At 42.3% G+C, this 23,178-nt stretch overlaps 1 protein-coding gene across 3 annotated transcripts; it reads left to right on the top strand.

Moving 5' to 3' along the window:
* Positions 1-10,708: 10,708 nt before the first annotated feature.
* On the top strand, positions 10,709-21,186 carry e2f7 (E2F transcription factor 7). 3 transcript variants are annotated; one of them, XM_082510674.1, is made up of 13 exons: positions 10,709-10,961; positions 12,217-12,315; positions 12,772-13,080; positions 13,277-13,436; positions 13,613-13,852; positions 14,460-14,615; positions 14,715-14,858; positions 14,998-15,168; positions 15,550-15,634; positions 17,301-17,625; positions 18,118-18,277; positions 18,557-18,924; positions 19,490-21,186. In XM_082510674.1, exons 2-13 carry the CDS (start codon positions 12,217-12,219, stop codon positions 19,643-19,645), a joined length of 2,373 nt encoding a protein of 790 aa, XP_082366800.1. In that variant the 5' UTR covers positions 10,709-10,961; the 3' UTR covers positions 19,646-21,186. The 3 variants fall into 3 exon arrangements, with proteins under 3 accessions (XP_082366800.1, XP_082366798.1, XP_082366799.1); XM_082510672.1 differs by lacking the exon at positions 10,709-10,961 and adding an exon at positions 11,458-11,753; XM_082510673.1 differs by lacking the exon at positions 10,709-10,961 and adding an exon at positions 11,736-11,818.
* The last annotated feature ends 1,992 nt before the right edge of the window (positions 21,187-23,178 follow it).

Raw genomic sequence — 23,178 nt, 5'->3', positions numbered from 1 at the left:
ACTTTACCCACTTGAAAAAAGTAATCGGATTACCTGTTACTTCCCATCTCTGTATATAACGCTTAAAACATGCATTGCCCAGTTGCACCATTGCCTGATGTTCTCTACTGTAAGAACTCTCAGAACAAAAGAATCTTTTTCTTAAATGCAAAATCTCTGTGACACTTTGTAAACAGTCAAGCATCCCTGCAACATGACACTGCCACCTTCCTCTTCACTCATACCAAAAGCTTTGTGGGTGGATTATCATCTGATGCGTTTTGATAAATCTAATATTTTAGTTCATGTTAGGTTCAGTTTTATGATCTGATTCACATTTGTACAAGTTATAGATCATAAGCGCAGTGAGAAAAAAGGCACTGAAGTAGTCAGACTCGAACATCAAGGAAGCAGACTACGCAGACATTTCAGATTTCCAGAGGTGAGCAATTTATTTACAGTGAACTTAATTTAATGTTTAACTTAACAAAACTTCGCCCCAAATCAACTCAATTAACAAAAAACAGACCATGGATCTGGTACCTCACCTCACCCCACCCCACCCCACCTTCTTCTCCTACAATTTAACAACAGTTGGCAAACAACTTTGAGGTGTATTTACCACCACCTTCTAGAAAGGGGTGTGGGTCAGAACAGTTTTCTCTCCTGCATCTGGTAGAGACTGGCGTTAAATAGGGCCATCAATTCCCCTCCAATTGCCCAGCCAGTACCACTCACTCAACTGAGGGATCTAAAATTCTACACAGATTATCTAAAAACACAAAACCTCTACACACTTCTAATATGCACATTTACACAACTAAATGGCAGTATTAACAAAAGGAAAATCATTCAACAAATCCCTTTAAACCTTAACACAAACAAAAGGAAGCATCTCTATGGAAAAAGAAACCCCTCCACTTGGTTTGACCTGATGATGTCATGTGTGACATCATCAGGACTTTAAAATGAGGAAATGCCAGGTGGGCGTTTCCCCACACCTGATCCTCATGAAGACTGAAAAGACAAACAAAGTAAGTATGAACAAATGACTTAATCTGTAACATAATAAAATATAAAGAAACATGTAACTAAGTATTTAGCGTAATTTGCAGAATGTTTGATTTCAAATCACTTTTATTGTCACATCACATGTGCAGGTACATTGGTACAGCACATGTGAGTGAAATTCTTGTGTGCGAGCTTCACAAGCAACAGAGTTGTGCAAAATACAATAATGTAAACAAGCAAAATACAATAATGGCTACATCTGAAACTAATAAATACATGTACAATATATAATAGTATATGCATTTCTGGATGTGTGTGTGTGTGTGTGTGTGTGTGTGTGTGTGTGTGTACACATATTTTACAAATTAAATAGAGTAAACAATAAATAAAATATATAAAAATATACAGAGTTGAGACATGTGCAAAACAGTGGCATTACTGTACAGTATGGAGTGCATAATGTTAAAGTTCTAGTAGTGAAGGTGAGGTGTCTATGAAGTGTTCAGCAGTCTGATGGCCTGGTGGAAGAAGTTGTCTCTCAGTCTGCTGGTATGGGACCGGATGCTGCAGAACCTCCTTCCTGATGGAAGTAGTCTGAACAGTTTATGGCTGGGGTGACTGGAGTCCTTGATGATCCTCCCCGCTTTCCTCAGGCAGCGCTTCCTGTAGATGTCTTGGGAGGGAAGCTCACCTCCAATTATCCGTTCAGAGCACCGCACTACTCGCTGGAGAGCTTTGCAGTTGTAGGCGGTGCTGTTGCCGTACCAGGTGGTGATGCATCCAGTGAGGATGCTCTCAATGGCACAGTGATAGAAGGTCCTGAGGATGCGGGGGCTCATGCCGAATCTTTTCAGTCTCCTGAGAAAGAAGAGGCGCTGCTGCGCCTTCTTCACTGTTTTGTTTGTGTGTACTGACCACGTAAGATCCTCAGCCAGATGTACGCCAAGGAACCAGAAGCTGCTCACTCTCTCCACAGCAGCGCCGTTGATGGTGATGGGGGTGTGTACTTCTCTGCACCTCCGGAAGTCCACTATCAACTCCTTTGTCCTTGCGACGTTGAGGGTGAGATGGTTGTCTTGACACCAGTGGGTCAGGGCGCTGACCTCCTCCCTGTAAGCCGTCTCATCACCATTGGTGATAAGACCCACCACTGTAGTGTCGTCCGCAAACTTCACAATGATGTTGGATTTGCCGGCAACAAAACGCTTACACAAACAAACCCGGGATAGTGAGTGAAGCAATGTTACTTGACAAATAGCAAATCATAGCAAATACAGTGTGTGAATGTGAGTGAATGAATAGTGGCATTGTAAAGTAGTGATGGGCAGATGAAGCTTCATGAAGCACTGAAGCTTTTCATCCAATTGGCTCACTCCAGCACAAAGCGTCTTGAAGCTTCATTCGCTCTAGCAGGACACCTGGACGTAAAAATATTAGTTGGCATGAATTTGAAGAGCGTGGCCTTTTGCACACAGCCTGTAAATGTCAACAACAAAAGGAGTGTGTAAAACATGTATATTGTAGTGATGGCAGTATACTGTGTATATTTATACTGGCAGTATGAAAAATGATTATTTGGAAATGCTTAAAATGGAAATGATCATTTACTGTGAGGTGAGGTGTGGTTGGGGTGTGGACAGTGGTTGTGCTTTTTGTAACGTTGAGGTATGGACAGCTACACACTGAGGCCTCAGTCCTGCCTGTTCACATTTTATTCTGTAAAAACTAAATTTTCACTGCTTTTATGACCTTTTTACTGGGGAGAGCATAGCTAGGATTTAATGATTTAACAAATTTTTTAAATCCTTTGTCCTCCACAATGCTAAATGGCTGGGAGTCCTCAATCACCATGCTAACCAGGTCTTCATCTATTTGAGATTGTTCTCCTGATGAAAGACAATAAAGACAAAGCACAAATATAAATATCACACACAGTGTAGCCCAGCATTAGCTGGCTCCATTCTCTCCTGACTTTCTCTCCTCACTCTCATAAATCTCCAAACTCTCACTAACCGCAACTCTCCATCAAACACGTACATCTTTGAATGAAGTCTGAGGGGTTTATATCTAGCTGTCATATCTCGCGGCAAAGTTCGAACCACTTCATGAACCACTTCATGAACCAGTCGGGTACAGCCGGGCAGCGAGGCTTCGGACGTCATCATTTTCAGCTGCTCCCATAAATGAAGCAAGCCTCGATACGCCCCCTCAATTACTCGACACAAGCTTCGAAGCCTCGATACAGAACGTAATATCACTATTGTAATGGCCTGTATTTATATAGCGCTTTACTAGTCCCTAAGGACCCCAAAGCGCTTTACATATCCAGTCATCCATGGCAGCTACATTGTAGCCACCGCCACCCTGGGGCGCACTGACAGAGGCGAGGCTGCCGGACACTGGCGCCACCGGGCCCTCTGATCACCACCAGTAGGCAACGGGTGAAGTGTCTTGCCCAAGGACACAACGACCGAGACTGTCCAAGCCGGGGCTCGAACCGGCAACCTTCCGATTATAGGCGAACTCCCAACTCTTGAGCCACGATCGCCCTATTGTAAAGCGCTTTGGGTGCCTTGAAAAGCACTATATAAATCTAATCCATTATTATTATAGAAACAGAATAATGTGTACAGTGTGCAAAAAAAGGTAAACATATGGGACAAATGGAGAGCATTGCAACTGCTCCACTTTGTCACAGGCACAGAAACTGCAACAACATCAGACGCTATTAGTTCCTCTTTCAAATGCGTCCACAGTGTTGACCTCTCAGGTTTATTTATTTTTTTTACCTCTTTACCACAGCATAAAGGCCATGCTTGTCATAGGTAGGTTTTGGGACATCAACAGCACCTTTTCATCTTGCAAACGTATTACAGAAATGTTAAAGCATGTAATATTTCATAAGATTATACTTGAATTGAATAATTTGCCTGGTGTGAATCGGCTACATTCCACAGGAACACTCATTAAAGTCTTTTATGACCTTTGGTTATGACTTGTGTTTCCGTGTATACAAGGAAGAGGTTTACGTGTGAATTACAAAGAGAAAGAATTCTGTTCAGACGGTGACATGAGAGACAAAAGCCAAGGAGCGGCACCAGGTTGAGAAAAAAAGAAAGGAGGAGCAGAGAACAATGAGAAGTAACAAATGAAAGAGAAAACAGAGGAATGAGGAGAGAGAGCGACTGAGATGGCGGACAGAGACTCCTGTTGTGTAGTCCCCTCTCTCTGTTACTGTAATGGCCAAACCCACGGCCACAGTCTAAAGTCGGTAACTCCTGTGTATTTTTCATTTGAACACAATAACACACTTGAGTTTGGTGGCCAGGGCTTAAAGCTGTTAAATACAAAGAGGGATAATTGAACGCACCACCACTTCCTGCTGAATGGGGAGAATGTCTATTTTCTTTAATTAAAAAAAGCTTTTGTAATTAAATTAAATATTGGAGTTTAGGGTTTAGTGGTTTTTGATTTTCTTCTTCGGTGTTTAGTTTATTTAAAAAACTAGACTGTACTGCATCATTTTTGTGGTTTATGATTGTGTTTTGTAGTTAGCCCTCGTGTGTCGTAGTGGTCTGATCAGCCATTATAAAACCCTTTTGTGTAATTAGGTCAGTTATGTTTGTTGGGGCAGTCATTTGGTTTGCTAAGTTCACAGTTCTTTGCCTGAGTCCAGTTTTGTTTCTTTGACCTCTTTTATGAGCTCAACATTTATTACTTTTGTAAATATAATTTTTAGGTTAAATAGAGTAGAATAGAATAATAGAATTAAATAAATAGAAATGGAATAGAATTAAATAAATGGAAACCCTATTTTTCTCATTCCTGAGATGACTCCTGCTTTTTTCAACTCGGTCCATCACAGTTACCCAACCCTTCTCCCCTCACCTCCCACCCCCACTTCTCCTGCCAACATACAAAGTGTGTGAATGAAGCACAGAAGGAGAAAGTAACTTGGACTCCAACCCTCATCTACCTTTCTTACCCACTCCTCCTTTAATCTGCACCGGCCCCTTAACTACCATCGCTAAGCTCTTATGCTCTTTTTATGCCAGCTGTTGCCATGGAAGTTGCCACATCAGATCTCTGGCTCCACCTATACTTGGCATCCTCTTCTGTCACACAAACCCATAGTTTCCATTGGCACCATGCTGACCAATGGCACTTTTGGGAATTAATCAAAAATAAGGCAGTACTTCCTATTTTAACAACTATTGACAAAAACCTCCATATGTTGTTAATGCTGCAAAATTCATATATTTTAGATAGTAAAAGAAGTTACTGTATATGTGAAAGAATTTGACTGAGCTGTCTAGATGAGTAGAGCAAGACTTAGGTGGCTCTTCAGAAGAACAAAATAACAAGAAATACCAACAATTGCCGTCTCCTTTTTCAGCTACAGAATGGTCCAGTTGCTCCACAGTTGCTTTAGAGCATAGATATCAAACTCTGGCCCACGGGCCAAATTTGGCCCGCAGCCTAATTACATTTGGCCCGCAAAGCCATACCAAATTACTATCAGAGCTGGCCTACTGGTATTATACAGCTAATATATATATATTGTTTAGTATTAAGCTTTGCTTGTTCCATATTCAGTTTTTCAGCAAAACGTGTTTGAGTCCATAAGAAAAGATTCATTCTTATATCTGGAGGAATAAATATATTTCAATAAATATTAACGTTAGCCTGCGACTTTGTTCCAGTTTTGAATTTTGGCCCACTGTGTATTTGAGTTTGACACCCCTGCTTTAGAGTTTGAAAGTTTTTGAAAATAATGAGTGATTTTAATTTAAAAAAAAATATCAAAAGTGATGTTAAAAAATATTTTTATTTTAAACTCAGCATCTTTTGAATTAATTTTTGGTTTGGCCAAAACAAAACACATAAACGAAGTAGTCTTATTTCATTTAGACACAAACTTTCTCCAGGTTGTAACTGCTGGCAGTGGCAGTAAACCCCCAGGACCACCCCCAGATACCCACACACACATATATGCACATAAGCACCCAGTGCTTTAAAAGCCTGACAGCATATGCTAGGAGTACAAATTACTTTAAATTACTCAGATAATATAAATAATGTAAAACATAGGCAGTGAAGACAGATCACTTTTCAGCACCTGCTAACATTTGGAATTCAGTGGTGACCCTGCTGAGGCAATGTGTTGAGAAATCGAGCCCTCGTGCGACGATCTGTTTCACTGCAGAGTTGTGCTGAATCCACTGAGCTCAGCCCCCTGCAGACGTCCGACGTTCTCCATTACCCATACATCACACACACATATGAACCCTAACGAGCATCTGGCCAGTCGACACTACATCAAACTGCAGCAGATTGTTTTCCTCTAATGCTGCTTTTGTCCTGCTTGCCAGGTAGAATCGGATCACGTCCCTCTGCAGATGTGAGCATCAAACACTACCATTTACACTAAAGGCGCTCATGATAGAGAATACCTCTCTCAGATGTGGTTTATTTTCTATCCACGCCATTCATCTATTATTATTCATGTTGTGTAATGTATCATCTGTCTGTAAATCGGCCTCTGGCCTCCTCGTGTTTTAGTTTTTACAGACAGTTGAAATGGAACTAATGCAATAAAGACTAACATCTGTGGCCTCTGATGACTTTCCATTATTTTTGTATAACTGCATGTCTACTCTAAGATTTTGGGATGCAACAGTCATCCCAATGCCCCGACTGGTTAATTCAAATGTCCAGTGTGTCTGGAGATATCTGTTTAATTTTTCTTTCAGATGCATAAAATTTCCATAGAATTTGTTATGCGTAGTTATTTATGGGTCCTTGTTAAGACAATACAACAATGTCAATGTCAAGTCTTGGATTACTCCTTTATGCTGTGCCCGACTCTGCTCCGATCAGCTGGTTGTTGTATTTGTAGTCCAAACAGGTGCGTTGCCAACAGGGAAGCTGCAGAGTGCCCTCTGGTGGACAAACTACTTTAAACTCTCAAACTTGAACTTTAAACAAAAGGGGGGGATGTCAGCCGTTTTACCTATAATATAGAAACAATGATATCCTAATATTCATGAAAAGGGAAACTAAAACCCCTGACCTCAAATCCAAATTTCCCAGTTCCGTTTTGGAGAAATTCAGCATGGTAAACTGCACTGTGAGCCTTATCATAGAGATCGGCGAAGGCAAATGGAGAGAGAAACGCTGGGCCGCTACAGACCCAACAAACTCAACTGACGACAGCCTAATACGGACAAATCACAGCCTGCTCAGCTGAAAACACAAACACAGAAGGATCCAACTCCTTAAACACACATTTTCTCAGTATATTGTAACAATAGCACTGAAATGTTGAAACGAAGAAAGTGCAAAGTTTCTTTGTTCTAAATTTGATGCTATCAAGTGTTTCAAAAAAAAGTTAGTGTTGCCATGACGATTTGTAAGGATAAATTAAGTGTACTACTACATTTTATGTTCTTTGAGTTTATTCCTAATTCCATATTCTTATTTAACACTTTGGGGATTTTTGTTGGCATCTTAGAAAAATGTAAGCAGTGAATGAAATATACGTTGTTGTTTTTTTAAATGTTTAAAAATGCGGTTTCCATTTCCTAAGACATCGGGAATTTCAACATTTGCATGTACTGCATGGAGTAAAGCACTTCTTAATTTGTTTGCATTGCTCTTGAATTCAGCTAACCAAATACTGATGAATGCCAGATTTGTGTGTGTAAGGAACAATTTGTGAGAATTCGACAGAAAGGTTTGAGAAACATCACGTTCTGGCTAAAGACCAATTTTTCCTTCCCACTGTCGCCAAAGTGCTCATAGGGGGTCATGTGATTGTTGGGTTTTTCTCTGTATGTATTATTGTGAGGCGACTGTTGCTGAGATTTGGTGCTGTATAAATTGAATTGAATTGAATTGAAATAAAATGTGCTCTTTGTTGGGGTCCATGGGTGAAATGTTCTTCATTAATGTAAAGAATACATCTTAGCAGTATCTCATTGCCATTTCAGGCAATGATGATTAATGATTTATCTAGTCAGTCATCAGTTAATGAGAGTGTCAGAAAATAATGTGTTACATGGGTGTTGTGGTTTGTTTTAGTTTGCAGGCTGCTTTTAAAAAGCTCGCTGCCAACACAACACACAACAATGTTAGAGTTATGACAGTACAATTAGAAAAAGACTGGTTTGTATATAGCACGTTTTTCTATGCCTAAGTGCTTTCTATCTAACATTAACACCCTGTTAGATTGCAACACACTGGAGAGCAACTTGGGTTTGCTCAAGATTAATTTGGTATACATACTGGAGCAACCAACGATCAAATCACCAACTTTCAATTAAATTTTATTTATATAGCACAAATCACAACAACTGTTACCTCCACGCACCTTATATTGTGAGGTATAGACACTACCATAATACAGAGAAAATAGAGAAAACCCCAATCATCTGATGGGCAAGCACTGGTGAGAGTGGGAAGAGAAAACTCCCTTATAAAAAGAAGAAACCTCTGGGAGAACCAGGCTCAGGGAGGGGCGGCCATCTGCCACAACCAGCTGGGGTTGAGGTGAGAAAGACAGGAAAGAGACATGCTGTGGAAGACAGCCAGAGATTAATAATAACTAATGAATGAATGCAGAGTGGTGTATAAAAACAGTGTGTGAAAAAAGGTGAGTGAAGAAGAAACACTCGTCATGCACCATGGGAACAGCAGCTTAGACCTATAGTAGCATAACTAAGGGAGGATTCAGGCTTGTTTTACAGCCACAGGAACAGGACACTGTGAAGTCATTACATCAATCGCAAACTGCTCTTTATTAAAAAGTATTCTAGAGTCAAATGTGAAGCCAAAGCTTGGCTGAAACTGGGTCATGCTGCGGGACAATGACTCCAAGCATAGCAGCAAACCTAAAACAGAATGTCAGAAAAAGAAAAGAATTAAGGGGAAGCAATAATCCAGTCAAAGTCTAAGAGAGCTGAACACAAACGGACACCTACAAACCTCGTTGAAGAGACCGATAGAGTCATACAGAAAACAGTTACTTCAGGTTATTGCTGCTAAATGTGGTTCTACGAGCTATTAAATAACAAGCTGTACTTAGTTTATCACAGGACTGCAGAATGCTGTGAAAACATTTTTTTCACATGACTGTATGTTGTTCCTGTCATGTCAGGTTGTGATTCCCTCCATTATTAGTAACATTCTCCAAAATTATTTCTTGTGTGTTTACTGGTGATGCTTTTTTAGGATTATGTCTGAAACCTTTCCTAAATGCCAGTGTCAGATGTCTTTACTGAGATCAGTGTGAACTGTAACAAGTTTTCCAGGGGAGTAGTTTAATAAAAGGTCAGAGCAGCAAAGCTGGGACAAGAAAACAAGTCTGTCAGAGTGACAACAAGTCAGAGGAAGGTAATAAAGGGCAGAAACAGATAGAAGTGGAGGGAGTCCGACAGAACGGATTTTACCTTTGAGCTTTAAAGGAAATCTCCACCACTAGCCTGTTGTTTACTCTCAGTCTAATGGTTACTGTGTTCCCATAGTAAATGTATATGCTGTCCTGAGTGGGGCTGTTTCGTTTACTGAATTTAAACAATTCTCTGACTATATTGCATTAACAACCACCACAGAACATGCCTGAACTTGCTGACCTCAAATCAAGCCAAACACCAGCAGAACAAAAGGCTTGAATGCAACTGGATCAGTTAGAAACACTGGTTGCTTTTTTTACTGTTGGCCTTCAATTCATTGCTACAGTCAAAATGAGGGAATAGGTTTATCAGAGTAGCACCAGGATAAATAAAGGTAATCATCGTTGTGTCATTTTGCAAAGAAAATGATTAACAGAGTGTGCAGTAGTCATTTTGTCACAAGTAACTATCCATCCGTCCATTATCTGAAGTTTACCCAGGTCCCTGTGATAGGAGTTAGCAGTCTAAGCAGAAACACCCAGACCTCCCTCTCCCCAGCCACTTCATCCAGCTTTTTAGGGGGAACACCAGTGTGTTAACAAGCCAACCCAAGAGATATAATCTCTGCCCTAGAGCCTCTCGGGGGAGGAAAAGCGAGTTTTTATGCATGAATGACGTGAATTTGAATGACAGCAAGATTTTCTTCTTTGTTTTTTGGTGACAGCATGCTGTCTGTGAGTGACAGTGAAAGTAGTAACTAACAACTATTTGAGAAACCACAGAATGCCTGAGATCGATATGTTACATTCATTTGAATTGTTACCTGGTTTATGTTTTCCCTTAAAAAGCGAGAAAACAAATTGTAAATTGATGCATAAAAAGCACAAATTCTTGCACTGCACTAGAAATCCAGCAAAATTATTGGACACCGACATTTTTGTCCCCAGATGTACCATGTAGTTTAGTAATTAAATTATTTGTTTTATCTCTTCATCTCTTCAAACTTGAGAAAAGCAGTCTGCTACAGTCATTATTTGCAAGCCACTGTCATTGACCTTTTCTGTGATAGACATAACTCAAATTTAGCAACCCTACAGTCTTGAAATACAGGCACGCTTTGACATAAACACCTTTGAGGTTACACGTTTTCTGCTGTAGCTCACATCTGACTGGGAGCTGGCGGCATGCTGTGTGTATTGGGGGCTATTATGCAAGCATTTGGGGTTCGTGACTGAGAGCTCGTCCTCTGCCAGTTTGCATACCAGTTTGCATACAGGGCGGGATCCCGGCTGCTAGAAAGTGAGCCCACTTTCCCACCGCCGCTTTTCCCGCTATGGCCCAGGTACTGTTAGCGCCACTCGCGCTCCTCCCCCTTCCGCCGCCTCCCATCTGTCTGTTTCAGCAGCTGATCAGCTAATTACAGCCGTCCACAGAGACTAGCGCCGGAGTGATTAAGCTGAACATATTAAAAGCGCCTTTGTAGGCGCAAAAAAAGTTCTACTTGCCGCTGCTAGGACCGTGGGAGAAGACGCAGACAAGCCAAACTTCTCAGCTGAGAAACAAAGATCGTCTATAGAGGTAACTCCTTGACCTCTCAAGTGTCGGCTACTCACAGTATGCCTAAAAGGAACAGGCTCTGAAATAAATGTCAGTTTTTATTTTAAATAAATTTTAGGTATTACCAAATACTTACTAAAGAAATCGCAAACCATGAGCACAGGGTACCCACGAATTTCCACACTGTAGTGAGAAGGCTGGGCTTTTTATTGTTATTATTATTATTGTTGTTGTTCTTTTGTACTTTCCCCATCAAATTTACTCGCTGTCTAGACTTCGAGTCGTGTAAATTCTTTTAATTAAAAACCTAACAAAAACTTTTAGAATACATCAAACACCTTCAAATTTAATCAGCCAGAACGTCAGGTTCCATGTAGGAAAATAAAATCACTAGAGTGAGACATCTTCTTATGACCATCTTCGTGAACATAAACGCGCCGGTTGCCCCGCCAACACAGATCTGGAGGCGTGGACGTCCGGTCCCTCATTGGTATTATCTGAGGCGCGCACCCGAGTACAATAGCACTGAGTGGCTGGAGCCGTATGACGGAGTCAGTCAGCTGACCGCTGATTGGCTGAGTGACCCAGCTGTAGGAGAGCGCCAGAAAACAAGCTTGAGCGGGTGATGTTGGATTCTCCAAGGAGTAGTATAGCTGAACAGGAGTCTGAAGAAAGGATTTGAGAAGGACTGCCTGCTTCTTTCTGAAGAGGGAAATAAACTGCTATGTCGGTCTGAAGGAGCGGCGCCCTGACAAGTGTGTAAAACGGGGACGCAGAGCCACACTTGACGATTTCATTCATTCAACAGCGAAGGTAAAGAGTGGTGATTTCCCTCCGGAGGGTTTCTGCAACACAGCTATAACAGTGTCCCTGGCTAGGTAACTAATTAATGCTAAGTCTTACTGACTTATAACATCCATCAGAAACGCATTTACCTCTATTCACAGGCTCAGCAACGGCTAAAGCTGTGGACCATTTGCATAAAATAATTTACGGCCGCAACTCGTGTTGCAACTTAGAAATAACATTCTACTAACGTTGTATATTAATACCTGTAGCTGTAAACTAATTACTGTCAGCTAAAAAGTTAATGCGGCACTTCAGCTGTAAAGTTACAGGGTTGAGGAAGAGCAGCGCAGTTAGCTTTATGAAGGCTAGTTAGCCGATGCTCTTTGCGCCAAATTCAGCTGACCACGGATCTGGGTTTACTTTTAAGTGTAACTTTACAATTCCCATTCTCAATATTTGTCTTTACTTTGGAACGCATTTTTCCCAGATGGAGGTTCAATGCCTCGCACTGAAAGACCTCTCAAGTCCAAGGAAGAGTTCAACGGTGGTGCCGGAGGAGGAGGATGGGGCTCGCGGGGAACAAAAGGTAGGCTAAGGTGGCACCCTGCTTTAAATCAGGTGAGGCAGGTTTTATAAGATTCATCTGAAAGAAAGCTTTGAAATCAGCGCAATCAGAGCGCTGTGTTCAGTCACGTGAGAGCTTATTGCTTTTGGCTTTCAGCAGCAAGGGCTGTGGGCTACAGTGCTAAATAAGATCTTGAGGGTTGTACAAATCAGTGTGAGTTGCTTGATTCCTCCAGATTCAGGAGCAGGCCTCCGGTCTCAGATTCAGCATATGGATGGCTTATTCGGATCTTTGGAGATGTGTGTTTATATAGTGGATGAGTTGGTATGAATAAATTCAACCAGGATTACATGTTTTTCTTTCATCATTCTTTGCTATAAAATGACCCCTTTGCAATTCATTCTGTATGAGAGGATATTTGAGCCTTTATTAAGGCAAACCTGCACTAATTCGATCACATAACTGTCTCCATCACAGGAGAACATGTGTGCAGAGAAGAGAAAATCAACACCGCTAAAATCTGCAGAGTCCACCCTTCCTACTTTGCTGATCAACAGAAAAGGTGCTCCCTCTGAGCTCGCCCACATTACCCCCATCAAACACACGTCTCTGACCGAACCCTGGACACCAACGGCTAACCTGAAGATGCTGATCAGCGCGGCGAGCCCAGACATCCGGGACAGAGAGATGAAAAAGGTGCTGTTTAGACCAATAGAGAATGATAAAGACCAGCCAGCGAGCCCAGATAATGTGGTGGAGGATCCAGAGGTGGAAGATTCTTGTCAGGTGTGGTGTTTTGTTTTTGTTTGTTTGTTTTAAAAGGACATTTTAACACAGATTGGATTTATTGTGTTGTAGTTTAAATTAATATTCTCCGAAAAATATATTTTATTGAAGTCCTGTTTAAAGACTAGTCATTTAAGCTGTGGATTGTTGGATTGGTTGACTAATCCAAAAGACAACGGCATTGATCTCTGTCCAGTTTGAAGCCGCTGATGAAGAGGACGATGCAGAGAAAAAGCCGAGCAGAAAGCAGAAAAGTCTGGGTCTGCTTTGCCAGAAGTTCCTTGCCCTTTATCCTGATTACCCACCGCTTCACAGCCCCATCTGGATCTCGCTGGATGAAGTGGCAGCCAATCTGGGTAAGAACCAGTAATTTGAGAGCAGCAGCAGCAGTTGGACACAGGAGAAGGAGATGACTACAATTTGTCTCACTGTAAACTCTTCATGGGGCCAGGAAAACACTGCTATTGAATTTGGGAATGACTGCTGCTCAAATCGTGCACGTTTTAGAGAAATGTTGCTGTAATCCTGTCAGGGGTGGAACGGCGGCGGATCTACGACATCGTGAATGTGTTGGAGTCCCTGACGATTGTGGGGCGGATAGCCAAAAACAGCTACACCTGGTACGGTCGTCAGCGGCTGGAAGCCACCCTGGAGGAGCTGCAGTGTGAGGGCCGACAGCAGGGCTACCACCTCCAGATGGAGCAGGCCAACGAGGCCAGGGAGACCGGACCGGGCCGAGAGGATGACGGGGGGGAAGGAGATGCTGGAAGCGGTAATAAACTGAAAAATAAGACTGGAGATGAAGAGTTTTGAGTGTTTAAAATGAACACTATAAGGAGAGTGTGCCTTTTCTTCCATATTGGCTCCAAATAAAGATTAGACGTTAACCGTAGTCTTCATTAGACTAAGTATCACTTCAGTTGCCTGCATGTAACAGTTTAGGTGTAGGCTTATTTTCACGGGCAAATGCTTAACACTAAAGCTGAATAAGGCCTTAAACCCACAGGAATGGATTCAAGCCTGGTTACCGTAGCGACGCTGCCTCTGTCTGCTCACAGCTTGTCATTAAGAGGTTGTACGTTTGCAGACTTATAATGTGGCTGGATTCTAATAAAGATCTAGTTTGTAAAAGTTGTACTGAGGTTTCAGGTTTGATTTCACGTCTCTGAAATGTTTTCATTCAGACTGAGGATGTACAGAAGAAACAAGTTTATGTTGACAAGTACTTTGAATTTCTGTTTGGAGTTTTGGTGCCTGTTATTAATGAATAAAATGTAATTAAACATACGATTCACTGGTTTTTAGTGGGCTGATTTTCACTGCTAATTAAGAAAGCAGTAGCTTTTTACACTGTCCGTTTCTTCTGCTTGTCTTTGCAGCCGGTAGCAACAGGAAAGACAAATCTCTGCGCATCATGAGCCAGAAGTTTGTCATGCTTTTCCTGGTGTCCAAAACTCAGACTGTTACCCTGGATGCAGCAGCAAAGGTCCTCATCGAGGAGAGTCAGGACTCATCAAGTCACAGCAAGTACAAAAGTAAGAAATCCAGAAGTGCTGCAACGTGTATAGTGACGTGTATAGATTCCAGGAAACAGTATTTCACCAAACTAAACACTGTGTCTGTGTGATCTCCAGCTAAGGTGCGGCGTCTGTATGATATTGCCAACGTGCTGACCAGCCTCAGCCTCATAAAGAAGGTTCATGTCAGAGAGGAGAGGGGCAGAAAGCCGGCCTTCAAGTGGCTCGGCCCGGTTGAATTCAGCAGCTCTGTGAATGCTGGTGAGAGTTAAAGATGACTTCAGTGAACTCTGCTAGAGTAACTTGAAAATATAAGACAGTCCAGACCTTTGTCAATCTAAGAACTGCGTTTGTCATCATTGCTCTTACCCTAAATCAGTCGTCATCCATCTACCTGTAGGAAACACTTTGAATGTAGCAGCCATCGCTTCATCTGAGTCTGCACAGCCAGGACAGGAGCTCAGAAAAGCAAAAATGGCACGTCATGCCTCCTTCAGCATCACGCCAACATCTGTTGCAGTCCAGCGGCAGGTCAGCTCCGCACCCAGCAGCCCGAGACGTGAAGTAACCGGTAAGAGATTTTATTTTTGGGGGAGTTGTTTGTTTCCAATCGGGTGGCGGGAGACGGCCAAGCGTCCCCGAGCCTTTTTTTAAATCTGCAAGTCGTGCGCTTTGACTCTGCGGAACAGCATAGAGCAGTGGTTCTTAACCTGGGTTCGATCGAACCCTAGGGGTTCGGTGAGTCGGTCTCAGGGGTTCGGCAGAGCCTTCGCCATGACATGCATGGCTCATTTTGTGCACCAGTAAAAAAATCACATTTTATTTTTCACTAAAGAGGGGTTCAGTGAATGCGCATATGAAGCTGGTGGGGTTCGGTACCTCCAACAAGGTTAAGAACCACTGGCATAGAGCTTTTTCAATATCCTGTCTGTTTGTTGTCTCTATGCTGCAGCCCTGCAAAACCAGCCTGTGGATTATTCCAGAAGGACTACAAGCAACAGTGCAGCGTGTCAGCTGCAGTTTGGAAGTAATGCTGAGTGAGTAAACGCTAACACACAGATACTTGGGTCATCTCAAAGATCAGCTTTCTCCATCTGAAGTGTTACTATTAAACCAAAAGTTTTTTGTTTGAGTTTTATACATGACACATTCAAAGTCATCTCTGTTGTCAGGTTAAAAGATGCTGCCCTCTCCCTTACAGAGTCTATTTTGCAACCATCTCTTATTCGTTATGTTTTACATTCAGTGCCAGTGTTTGATTTGGCTGATGTGTTTCGCTCAAGGCTACATGTAACAGGAGCTGACTCTGTGGACATTAATAGTTTTTGTCTCCTATGAGTGTATAAGTTGGCGGCATACATGGAGTACACAGTAGTTCATGTTGTTTCCTATTATTAACTAAACTACTCGTGGCCAAACCACAGCTGCCTCAAGGCTGTGGCTGTTAAGTGTTTTGTGGGGGAGTAAGATAATAAGACATGGAAGTGTGTGTTGAAAAGGAATATTTTAAAAATGAAGTTAGGCAAAAGTGCACCGGGGGCAGTGGTAGCCCACAGGATGAGAGCTAGAAGTTTATGCCTGTGGCCAGTTTCAAGTCTGCGTTTCAGCTGAGATATTGTAGGGGCACACAGACCCAGCTCTAACACAGTAACCTTTTGATCAGGTCAGGAATTTTTTTACCTGCATTTCAAACCATGGAAAGCAGGATTCAGGACCATAAAGCTTGTGCTTAAAAAACTGCACAGTTTGTACAGTTTGCTGAAACCTGCTTATTTGTCATTTACTCACTCATTGCCACTGGAGGCTTTGTTATGGCCAGGACCCTGTAATGTTATGCTATTTAACAAAAAAAAGTGTTCTGATGCGAGAGCAAAGTTTTAAGAAAAAAACTTTATTTCATCTTGTTATGTCTGCATCCTGCACACTTTACCCTTTAACTTCAAATATCTAGTCATGTGCGTAAAGCTCATGCTCCATTACAAATATGCCTTCACCTTCAATTTAAGTTACTTTTATTTATATAGCGTCAAATCAGAACAGTTGCCTCAAGGCGCTTAATATCGGTAAAGACCTCACAATAATGGAGAGAAACCCCAATAGTCAGACAACCCACTTTGAGCAAGCTCATGGTGACAGTGGGAAGGAAAAACTCCCTTTTAACAAGAAGAAACCAGCAGAACCAGCGAGGGGCAGCCAACCGCTGTGAGCACTTGAGGGTGATGGCAGGAAGATGGGACCAAAACAAAACACATTGATCATAACCAACACATCTTCCCATGGGCTTCCCATAATACACATCAGTGCATCATGGGAAGTCCACAGCAGCCTAGGCCTATTGCAGGGTCACTAAGGGAGGATTCGGGGTCACCTGATCCAGCTTAACTATATGCTTTATCTAAAAGGAAAGTTTTAAGCCTAAGCACATGTAAGCCTGCTATCTGAGATAGATAGGGGGCTACTGACGTGTGCAAGAGACTGATTTGTGACTTAACTTTCTGTGGTTCCTCTGTATCAGGAACAATTTGGTCAAAATGTTTAGAAGCTAAGGCTTGAGAAGCAGTGTTCCACTTTAGTCGAACACTGCAGTATCTAATGCTTGTAGTCATAAACAAATGTTTCTCAATCAGATTCTTGGCAAAAACTCAGTCTACAAGTAGCAGGAGAAATATAGCTTACTTTTCTTCCCCCCCCCCCCCTTTTCAGCAACCGACCCGGCACACCACCGCAGACTCGGCTCATGCACAACAGCAGTACTGCCCTTTCCCCGTCCTCCACCCTTCTGGCACCACTCCCCCACCCGGAGCACCTGTTTGTTGCTTCCCCGTCTTCCCATTGCTTGGCCTACTTGCCCAGCCTGTCCCAACCCTCCGTGGTCATGCTGTACAGACCGCCAGAAACGCCAAACCAGATGCTTGAAGGTCACACCTCACCCAGGTTGGAGGCAACGAAGAGGAAGAAGGAAGAAAGAGAGGAGGAGGAGATGGTACTTAAAAAGAAGGGAAATTCTGCGTTAGAGAAATGTGAAAAGGTGAGATGGTATTCTGTGGCGATGTGGATTTTAATTTCTGCTGCTAATTGCTATTCTTGTTCCAGTTAAAAACTAACTCCAAGCTAATTATTCGGTTCGGTGCCGTAATTCTGACAGTCAGAAAATCCTGTTAGTAATTCACCACGGCAGACAGTTAAACTGAAAATGGAAAATGTGCCATGCTCACTGATCAGGATAAGTCTTGTGTGGTGTAATTAAAGACTTCTCATCTCAGTAGAGTATAAGATAATTGATCATTTGAAAACCTGGTGCAGTTAATCAGGATACATAAAATCAAAGTAACTGGATGGTTCGGTGTCACATGCTAGGTTGGTCTTTTTAAAAGGTTGCCTGAGAAAATAAACCGTAAGCCAGGAACATGACTTGACTTTGTTACTAGAAGGGGAGACGTGTTATAGTCTGAGTTTTAAGGACTGTAACAAATGCAGATCATAAGGCTGTAACATCAGATGTCATTCCTGCTCTTTCCAGACTCGAGCTGAAGCTTGCAGGGAAACAGCAGAGTGCTCGCAAGCTGGTGCAGCAGCAGCAGGCCTCTGCAGAGAGCAGGTGATCGGCGAGAGTGGGGGTGGCAACACCAGCAGTGAGCACGCTCAGCCGTCGCACTACCTTTATGTCCCCAACAATGCAGGTAATGCACTGTTTTAGCAGCACGCAGAGCAAGATGTTAACTATGATTTGTTGTGATAGTAGAGGGACACTATGATTTGCACCCTTTCACTCTTTTACTGAGAATATTCCCTGCAGCAGGTCCTTTCAGTGCTGGAAATCCAGAGCGCTTTATTCCCAGGATTTGGGAACTGAATTTTATTTATTTATCTTTGCTTTGTAAAAAAAAAAAAAAAGAAAAGAAGAAGAAGAAAAAGAAATCCTTCAAACCTTTTAATCGGTCTCCTGTCCTCTTTTCTAGGATTAAATGGCCTCAACTTCCTGCTCTCAGCTGGACAACCAGCGGCCAGTCTAGCACTTCCTCCCAGCAGTGTTCCCACCTTGGCACTGCCCTATGTCCTGGTACCATCTGCTGCCCTCTCCCATTACCCCCTGGTGGCCGGCAGTCTACAGCAGCAAGGCTCTGATGCTCACACAAAACTGAGCTTTGGTCTGCCTGCCATGATGTCACCTGCCCACTTCATGGTGGGGGGGGCGCCGTATAGTGTGGTGCCGGTTCCACCGCCGTCCACTCCAGAACAGAGCGGGCTTTACAGGTCGTCAGCTGGCACGCCACATTCTCCCTCGAGACCACGACAGACCATCAGCATCAACACGCCAGAACCACTGGTAAGAACTGACTGTACTGCTGTAACCCTGCTCTCTCTCACACACAGCTGTCTGCCCTAAAATACATCAATGTAATTAGCCTTCATAATGAAACATGACCTTTCTCGTATCAGGCACTGGAAAATGTCACAACACAGCTTGACACGAGAGCAAGTGCAGCATCTGTTTTGTGGAAGGTTTACCCTCATTTACTCATCTGGACACTTTGTGTCACAGCAGTTAAGACTGATTAATCTCCAGCTTGTTAAATGGGAATGAACTTTACTGCCTGCAAAGACCAGTGTAGTGATGCTGGTTTAGCTCTGATAGAGTTACTGGGCAGCAAATTCACGCGACGTTATAAACAATAGGACAAGTTAATGACCACGTTGTAATGATGCATTAATCCCACTCTCACTTTCAGTGTGTAGAGTCACGTCTACCCACCCATTTTCTTAGATAATATTCAGTCTACTGACTTCCACTGACCTTTCAGCAAGTGAGCTTGCATCTACTGCTGGCAGTGGCTGCTGTTTATGCGTTGGGTTGTCTAAATGTTCCCTAAATGCATTCTGTCTCTTTACAGACTCCACATACGCCCAAGGAAACCCCAGCATCTTCTTCAAAGGCTTTCTTTCAGACCCCGGGCACTCTGGGAAGTGTAGTCAGTGCTGCGCCAGCTGTCCGAAAAAGGGGATCAGCACAGAGGAGACTCGACATTGGCCACCATCCAACCAGCTGAAGAGACGGGAGCTTGTGTTGAACGCGCCGTCTTAAAAATTGAGGGCGGTGAACCGAAAATGAAACAAAGAATATGGTTTTAAACCTTTGGTGCTATGTTTCTAAAGATAAATTAAGAACTTTCCAAGAGTATCGAATGTTTTCTTGTAAATCCTGGAGAGTCTCATATTTTGCTAATTGACTGAGTTTTATTAAAGGGGTGTCACACTGTGAAATCAGACACTCAAAACTATCGAGACGTCCTCAAGGTTAGGTTTAAGAGTAAGGCAGTATTACCAATGCAACAGTGCCCTCCTGTGATGGGAGCCGGTCACAGCTGCATTTTATGTTTCCTCCTAGAATGATCAAGCTACCTATTTACAAGGGCTGTAACGATTATCCAAAAGCACATTTCATTTTATGCTTTTCATACATACATACATACATACATACATACATAATATTATTTTAAAGGGGACAAATAACCAGAAACAGTCTTTTAATGTTACAGCTTTCACCACACTGCCACACTTCAGGCATTAACTTCTCTGCATGGGTATCACAGCACAGGAAAACGGGCATGCAACACGGCATCGCCGATGATTCGATCACTGTTTCGAGTTTTGCTTTGTAATCGTTACACCCTTGCTAATTCTTCACCCTTTGTTGTAGCCCAGTTGCTATTTATATCTTAGTGAAAATATGTCGATTACAGGGTCTGTAATGAAACATTAAGTTTTTAGCACTAAGTATTTGAAGAATGTACCCGTAATTTTGTAGTAATCGGCCCATTCAGATTTAGATACACGAAAACAGGTGTAAAAGGACACGTGTGAGCTGCTGAACGCCGGTTTACAATGACGGTGGTTGGACAATCCTTCCATTCTAGACATTAAGAAAATGATCACTAAAGCCTTAAACGTTTACAGCCAGACAAGTATCTGAAGGAACAGTTGTTATATTTCTCGATGCTTACGGGTGGTTTCGTGTTCTCGTCAGGAAGACGTACCCGGCTGGTGCTATGTGCATTCTTATGTGTAACCACTGTTACTGAGTGCTGAAAGACAATGTGGCAATTCTCTCAGGTACTTGAATACTAGTGACTGTGCTACAGTTGGATTGGGAAAAGTATCAGAGTACTGTAAAGTGTTTTTCCTCCTTTGTTTATACAGGGAAACTAGTGCCTTAGTTAACGGGGCATGTTGCTAAGAGAACATCGTTGTTGCCTCAAAACAGATTTTCTCAGGTTGTCAGTGAACGAGGCCCAGACAACCCAATAGTAGGAGTTATTCAGGAGAGCTTAGCTATGTCACGCCAAAGGCTGTACAGATAATCCACTCTAACCAGTGGGTGTGTCGTTTATGTCAATATTTTTAATGACTTATCCATAGTGTCATTTACAGTGTTTGTCTTTGTCCTGATTTTAAAAATAATGGTTATTGCACGGTTCTTTTAGGAGCTGCAACAGCTGGAAACTCATTGCTGTTCTTTCATTGTAACTCTGCACACACGATGTAGTTCAGAGCCAAACATTTCTGTGTGACTTGAAACAAAATAAATGATTCAGACCAGCTTTACAGTCTTTGTCTGTATTTCTAACAGCTCCATTTTATCGTGAGGATGTCAAAGAAGGAAAAAAAATGATTTAAACGCTTTGTTTTTCTAATCTACAATCAAAAGGGGCAGGAAATAAACTAACACAAGAATCCCAATGTTAATACAATTACAGATGGCTTCAGTTTACCAATTTGGGAATGTGCAGATGCCACTAATAATTCAAATTCATAGTGGCCCAGCAGATGGAAACAAGCGATGCTAGTGTAGACAGATGACGCTTCATCTGTAACACAACTCCTGTTGGTGCAAACTGTACTGATTTGTGTATTAAACAGTCACATATGATCCATGTGATAATCAGTATGATAAAGCCAAATATATGTAATGGTTCACATGTCTAGCAGAGGCAGTGCAGACTTAACATTCAGGCTGCACATGTAGGGAAAAAAAAAACCTGGCGTTTCGATTCTTATCTGCGATGAATTGGAGTTTCAATGCTGGACAACACATTTAACACATCAAGTGTGATCTCAGGGTCAGATCGGGCTGAGTGCGTAGCAATTAGAAAACATACCATCTGTGGATACAAACATGTAGCTATCAAAGCCTTTTTATATCAGCAGTAAAAGTGAGCCGAGTGAGCGCTCGATGGATCTCTTTGGCCCCTGTGAGGCATTTATGACACTAAAACTCAGCAGATGGAACAATTAACTTTAAATAGACAGACAGTTTAGCCAAGTGTCTGCTTTGACCAAAAACACCGGAAACAGAGGGAAAAGCAAGAAATTGGCATTTAAATATGCATTACTGTTAGTACCACCCCGACCATTACCACTACAAAAAAGAGAAATTATTACTTCCACTCGAAGAGGTAATATTGTTACACTCACATGACTCTTTATTCAGTACACCTGCTCAACTGCTCATTAACACAAATATCCAGCAGCTAATCACACAGCAGCAACTTATTGCATTTATCTACAACCTCAATGTAGGATCAGGATGGGGCAGAAAGATCTGGAAGACTCTGAATGTAGCATGGTTATTGGAGTATTTCAGAAACTGCTGAGCTACTGGGATTGTCCCACACAACCATCCCAAGGGTTTATTACATAGAATGGTCTGGAAAAGGGGAAATATCTAATGAGTGGTGGTCGTCAAGATAAAAAATGCCTTGTTGATACCAGAAATCAGGAGAATAGCCAGATTACTTCAACCTGATCAGAAGGCAACAGTCAGTCGGTGAGAGGAACATCTCTGAAAGCACAAATGTCAAAGCTTGCAGCAGAGTGGGTGCCATTTCTGTCAGCTAAGAACAGGAAATCTGAGGCTTCAGTTCTCACAGGCTGACCACAATTAGATGATGCAAGACTGAAATGACATTTCCTGCTCTGATGAGTCTTAATGAGTCCAGACTGCTTTGAAGTTGTAGCAAGACACTAGTAACTAAAATAACTACTTGCTAAGTCATGGGATGCAGAAGAGCATCTATGAATGAACAACAGGTCAAACCTTGCAGCAGATGGGCTGCAGCAGCAGAAGACCACACCAGGTGCCCCGCATAAGAACTGAATATCGAGGCTACAATCACACCCACTGTTAAATATCCCAATTCTTTGATCTTTGGGCTGAAGGAAGAACAACACTCGGTGTATAAATGCTCAATCAACAACCTCTTTAATCAATACAATGCTGAGTGTTTATTCCATACAACACTCAGCATTACCAACGTCCGGACGGGAGATGTGAACGGGAGGGTGTCCGGCAAAATCTCGAAGTGTCTGACGGTTTCTCACATTCTTATAGCTTCAGCCCCCTCAGAACTAAGCATTCACATTCTTTCTCTCTCAGTGAGCCTAGGTTACGGCCTTGGCTTCTTGTGCAGTATGTTTTGTTCTTTCTACAATCAGAAAAGCACGGCCATGATTCTCTGCAAACAGTATTCTCTTTATAAATCAGCAGTATGAAGTACCATAGAACAGTGTGATTCATTCACAG

The sequence above is a fragment of the Aulonocara stuartgranti genome (genome assembly GCF_965226115.1).
Source record: "Aulonocara stuartgranti genome assembly, chromosome: 17".
NCBI classification, from domain to species: Eukaryota; Metazoa; Chordata; class Actinopteri; order Cichliformes; family Cichlidae; genus Aulonocara; species Aulonocara stuartgranti.
This window is presented reverse-complemented; position numbering and strand designations above follow the sequence as displayed.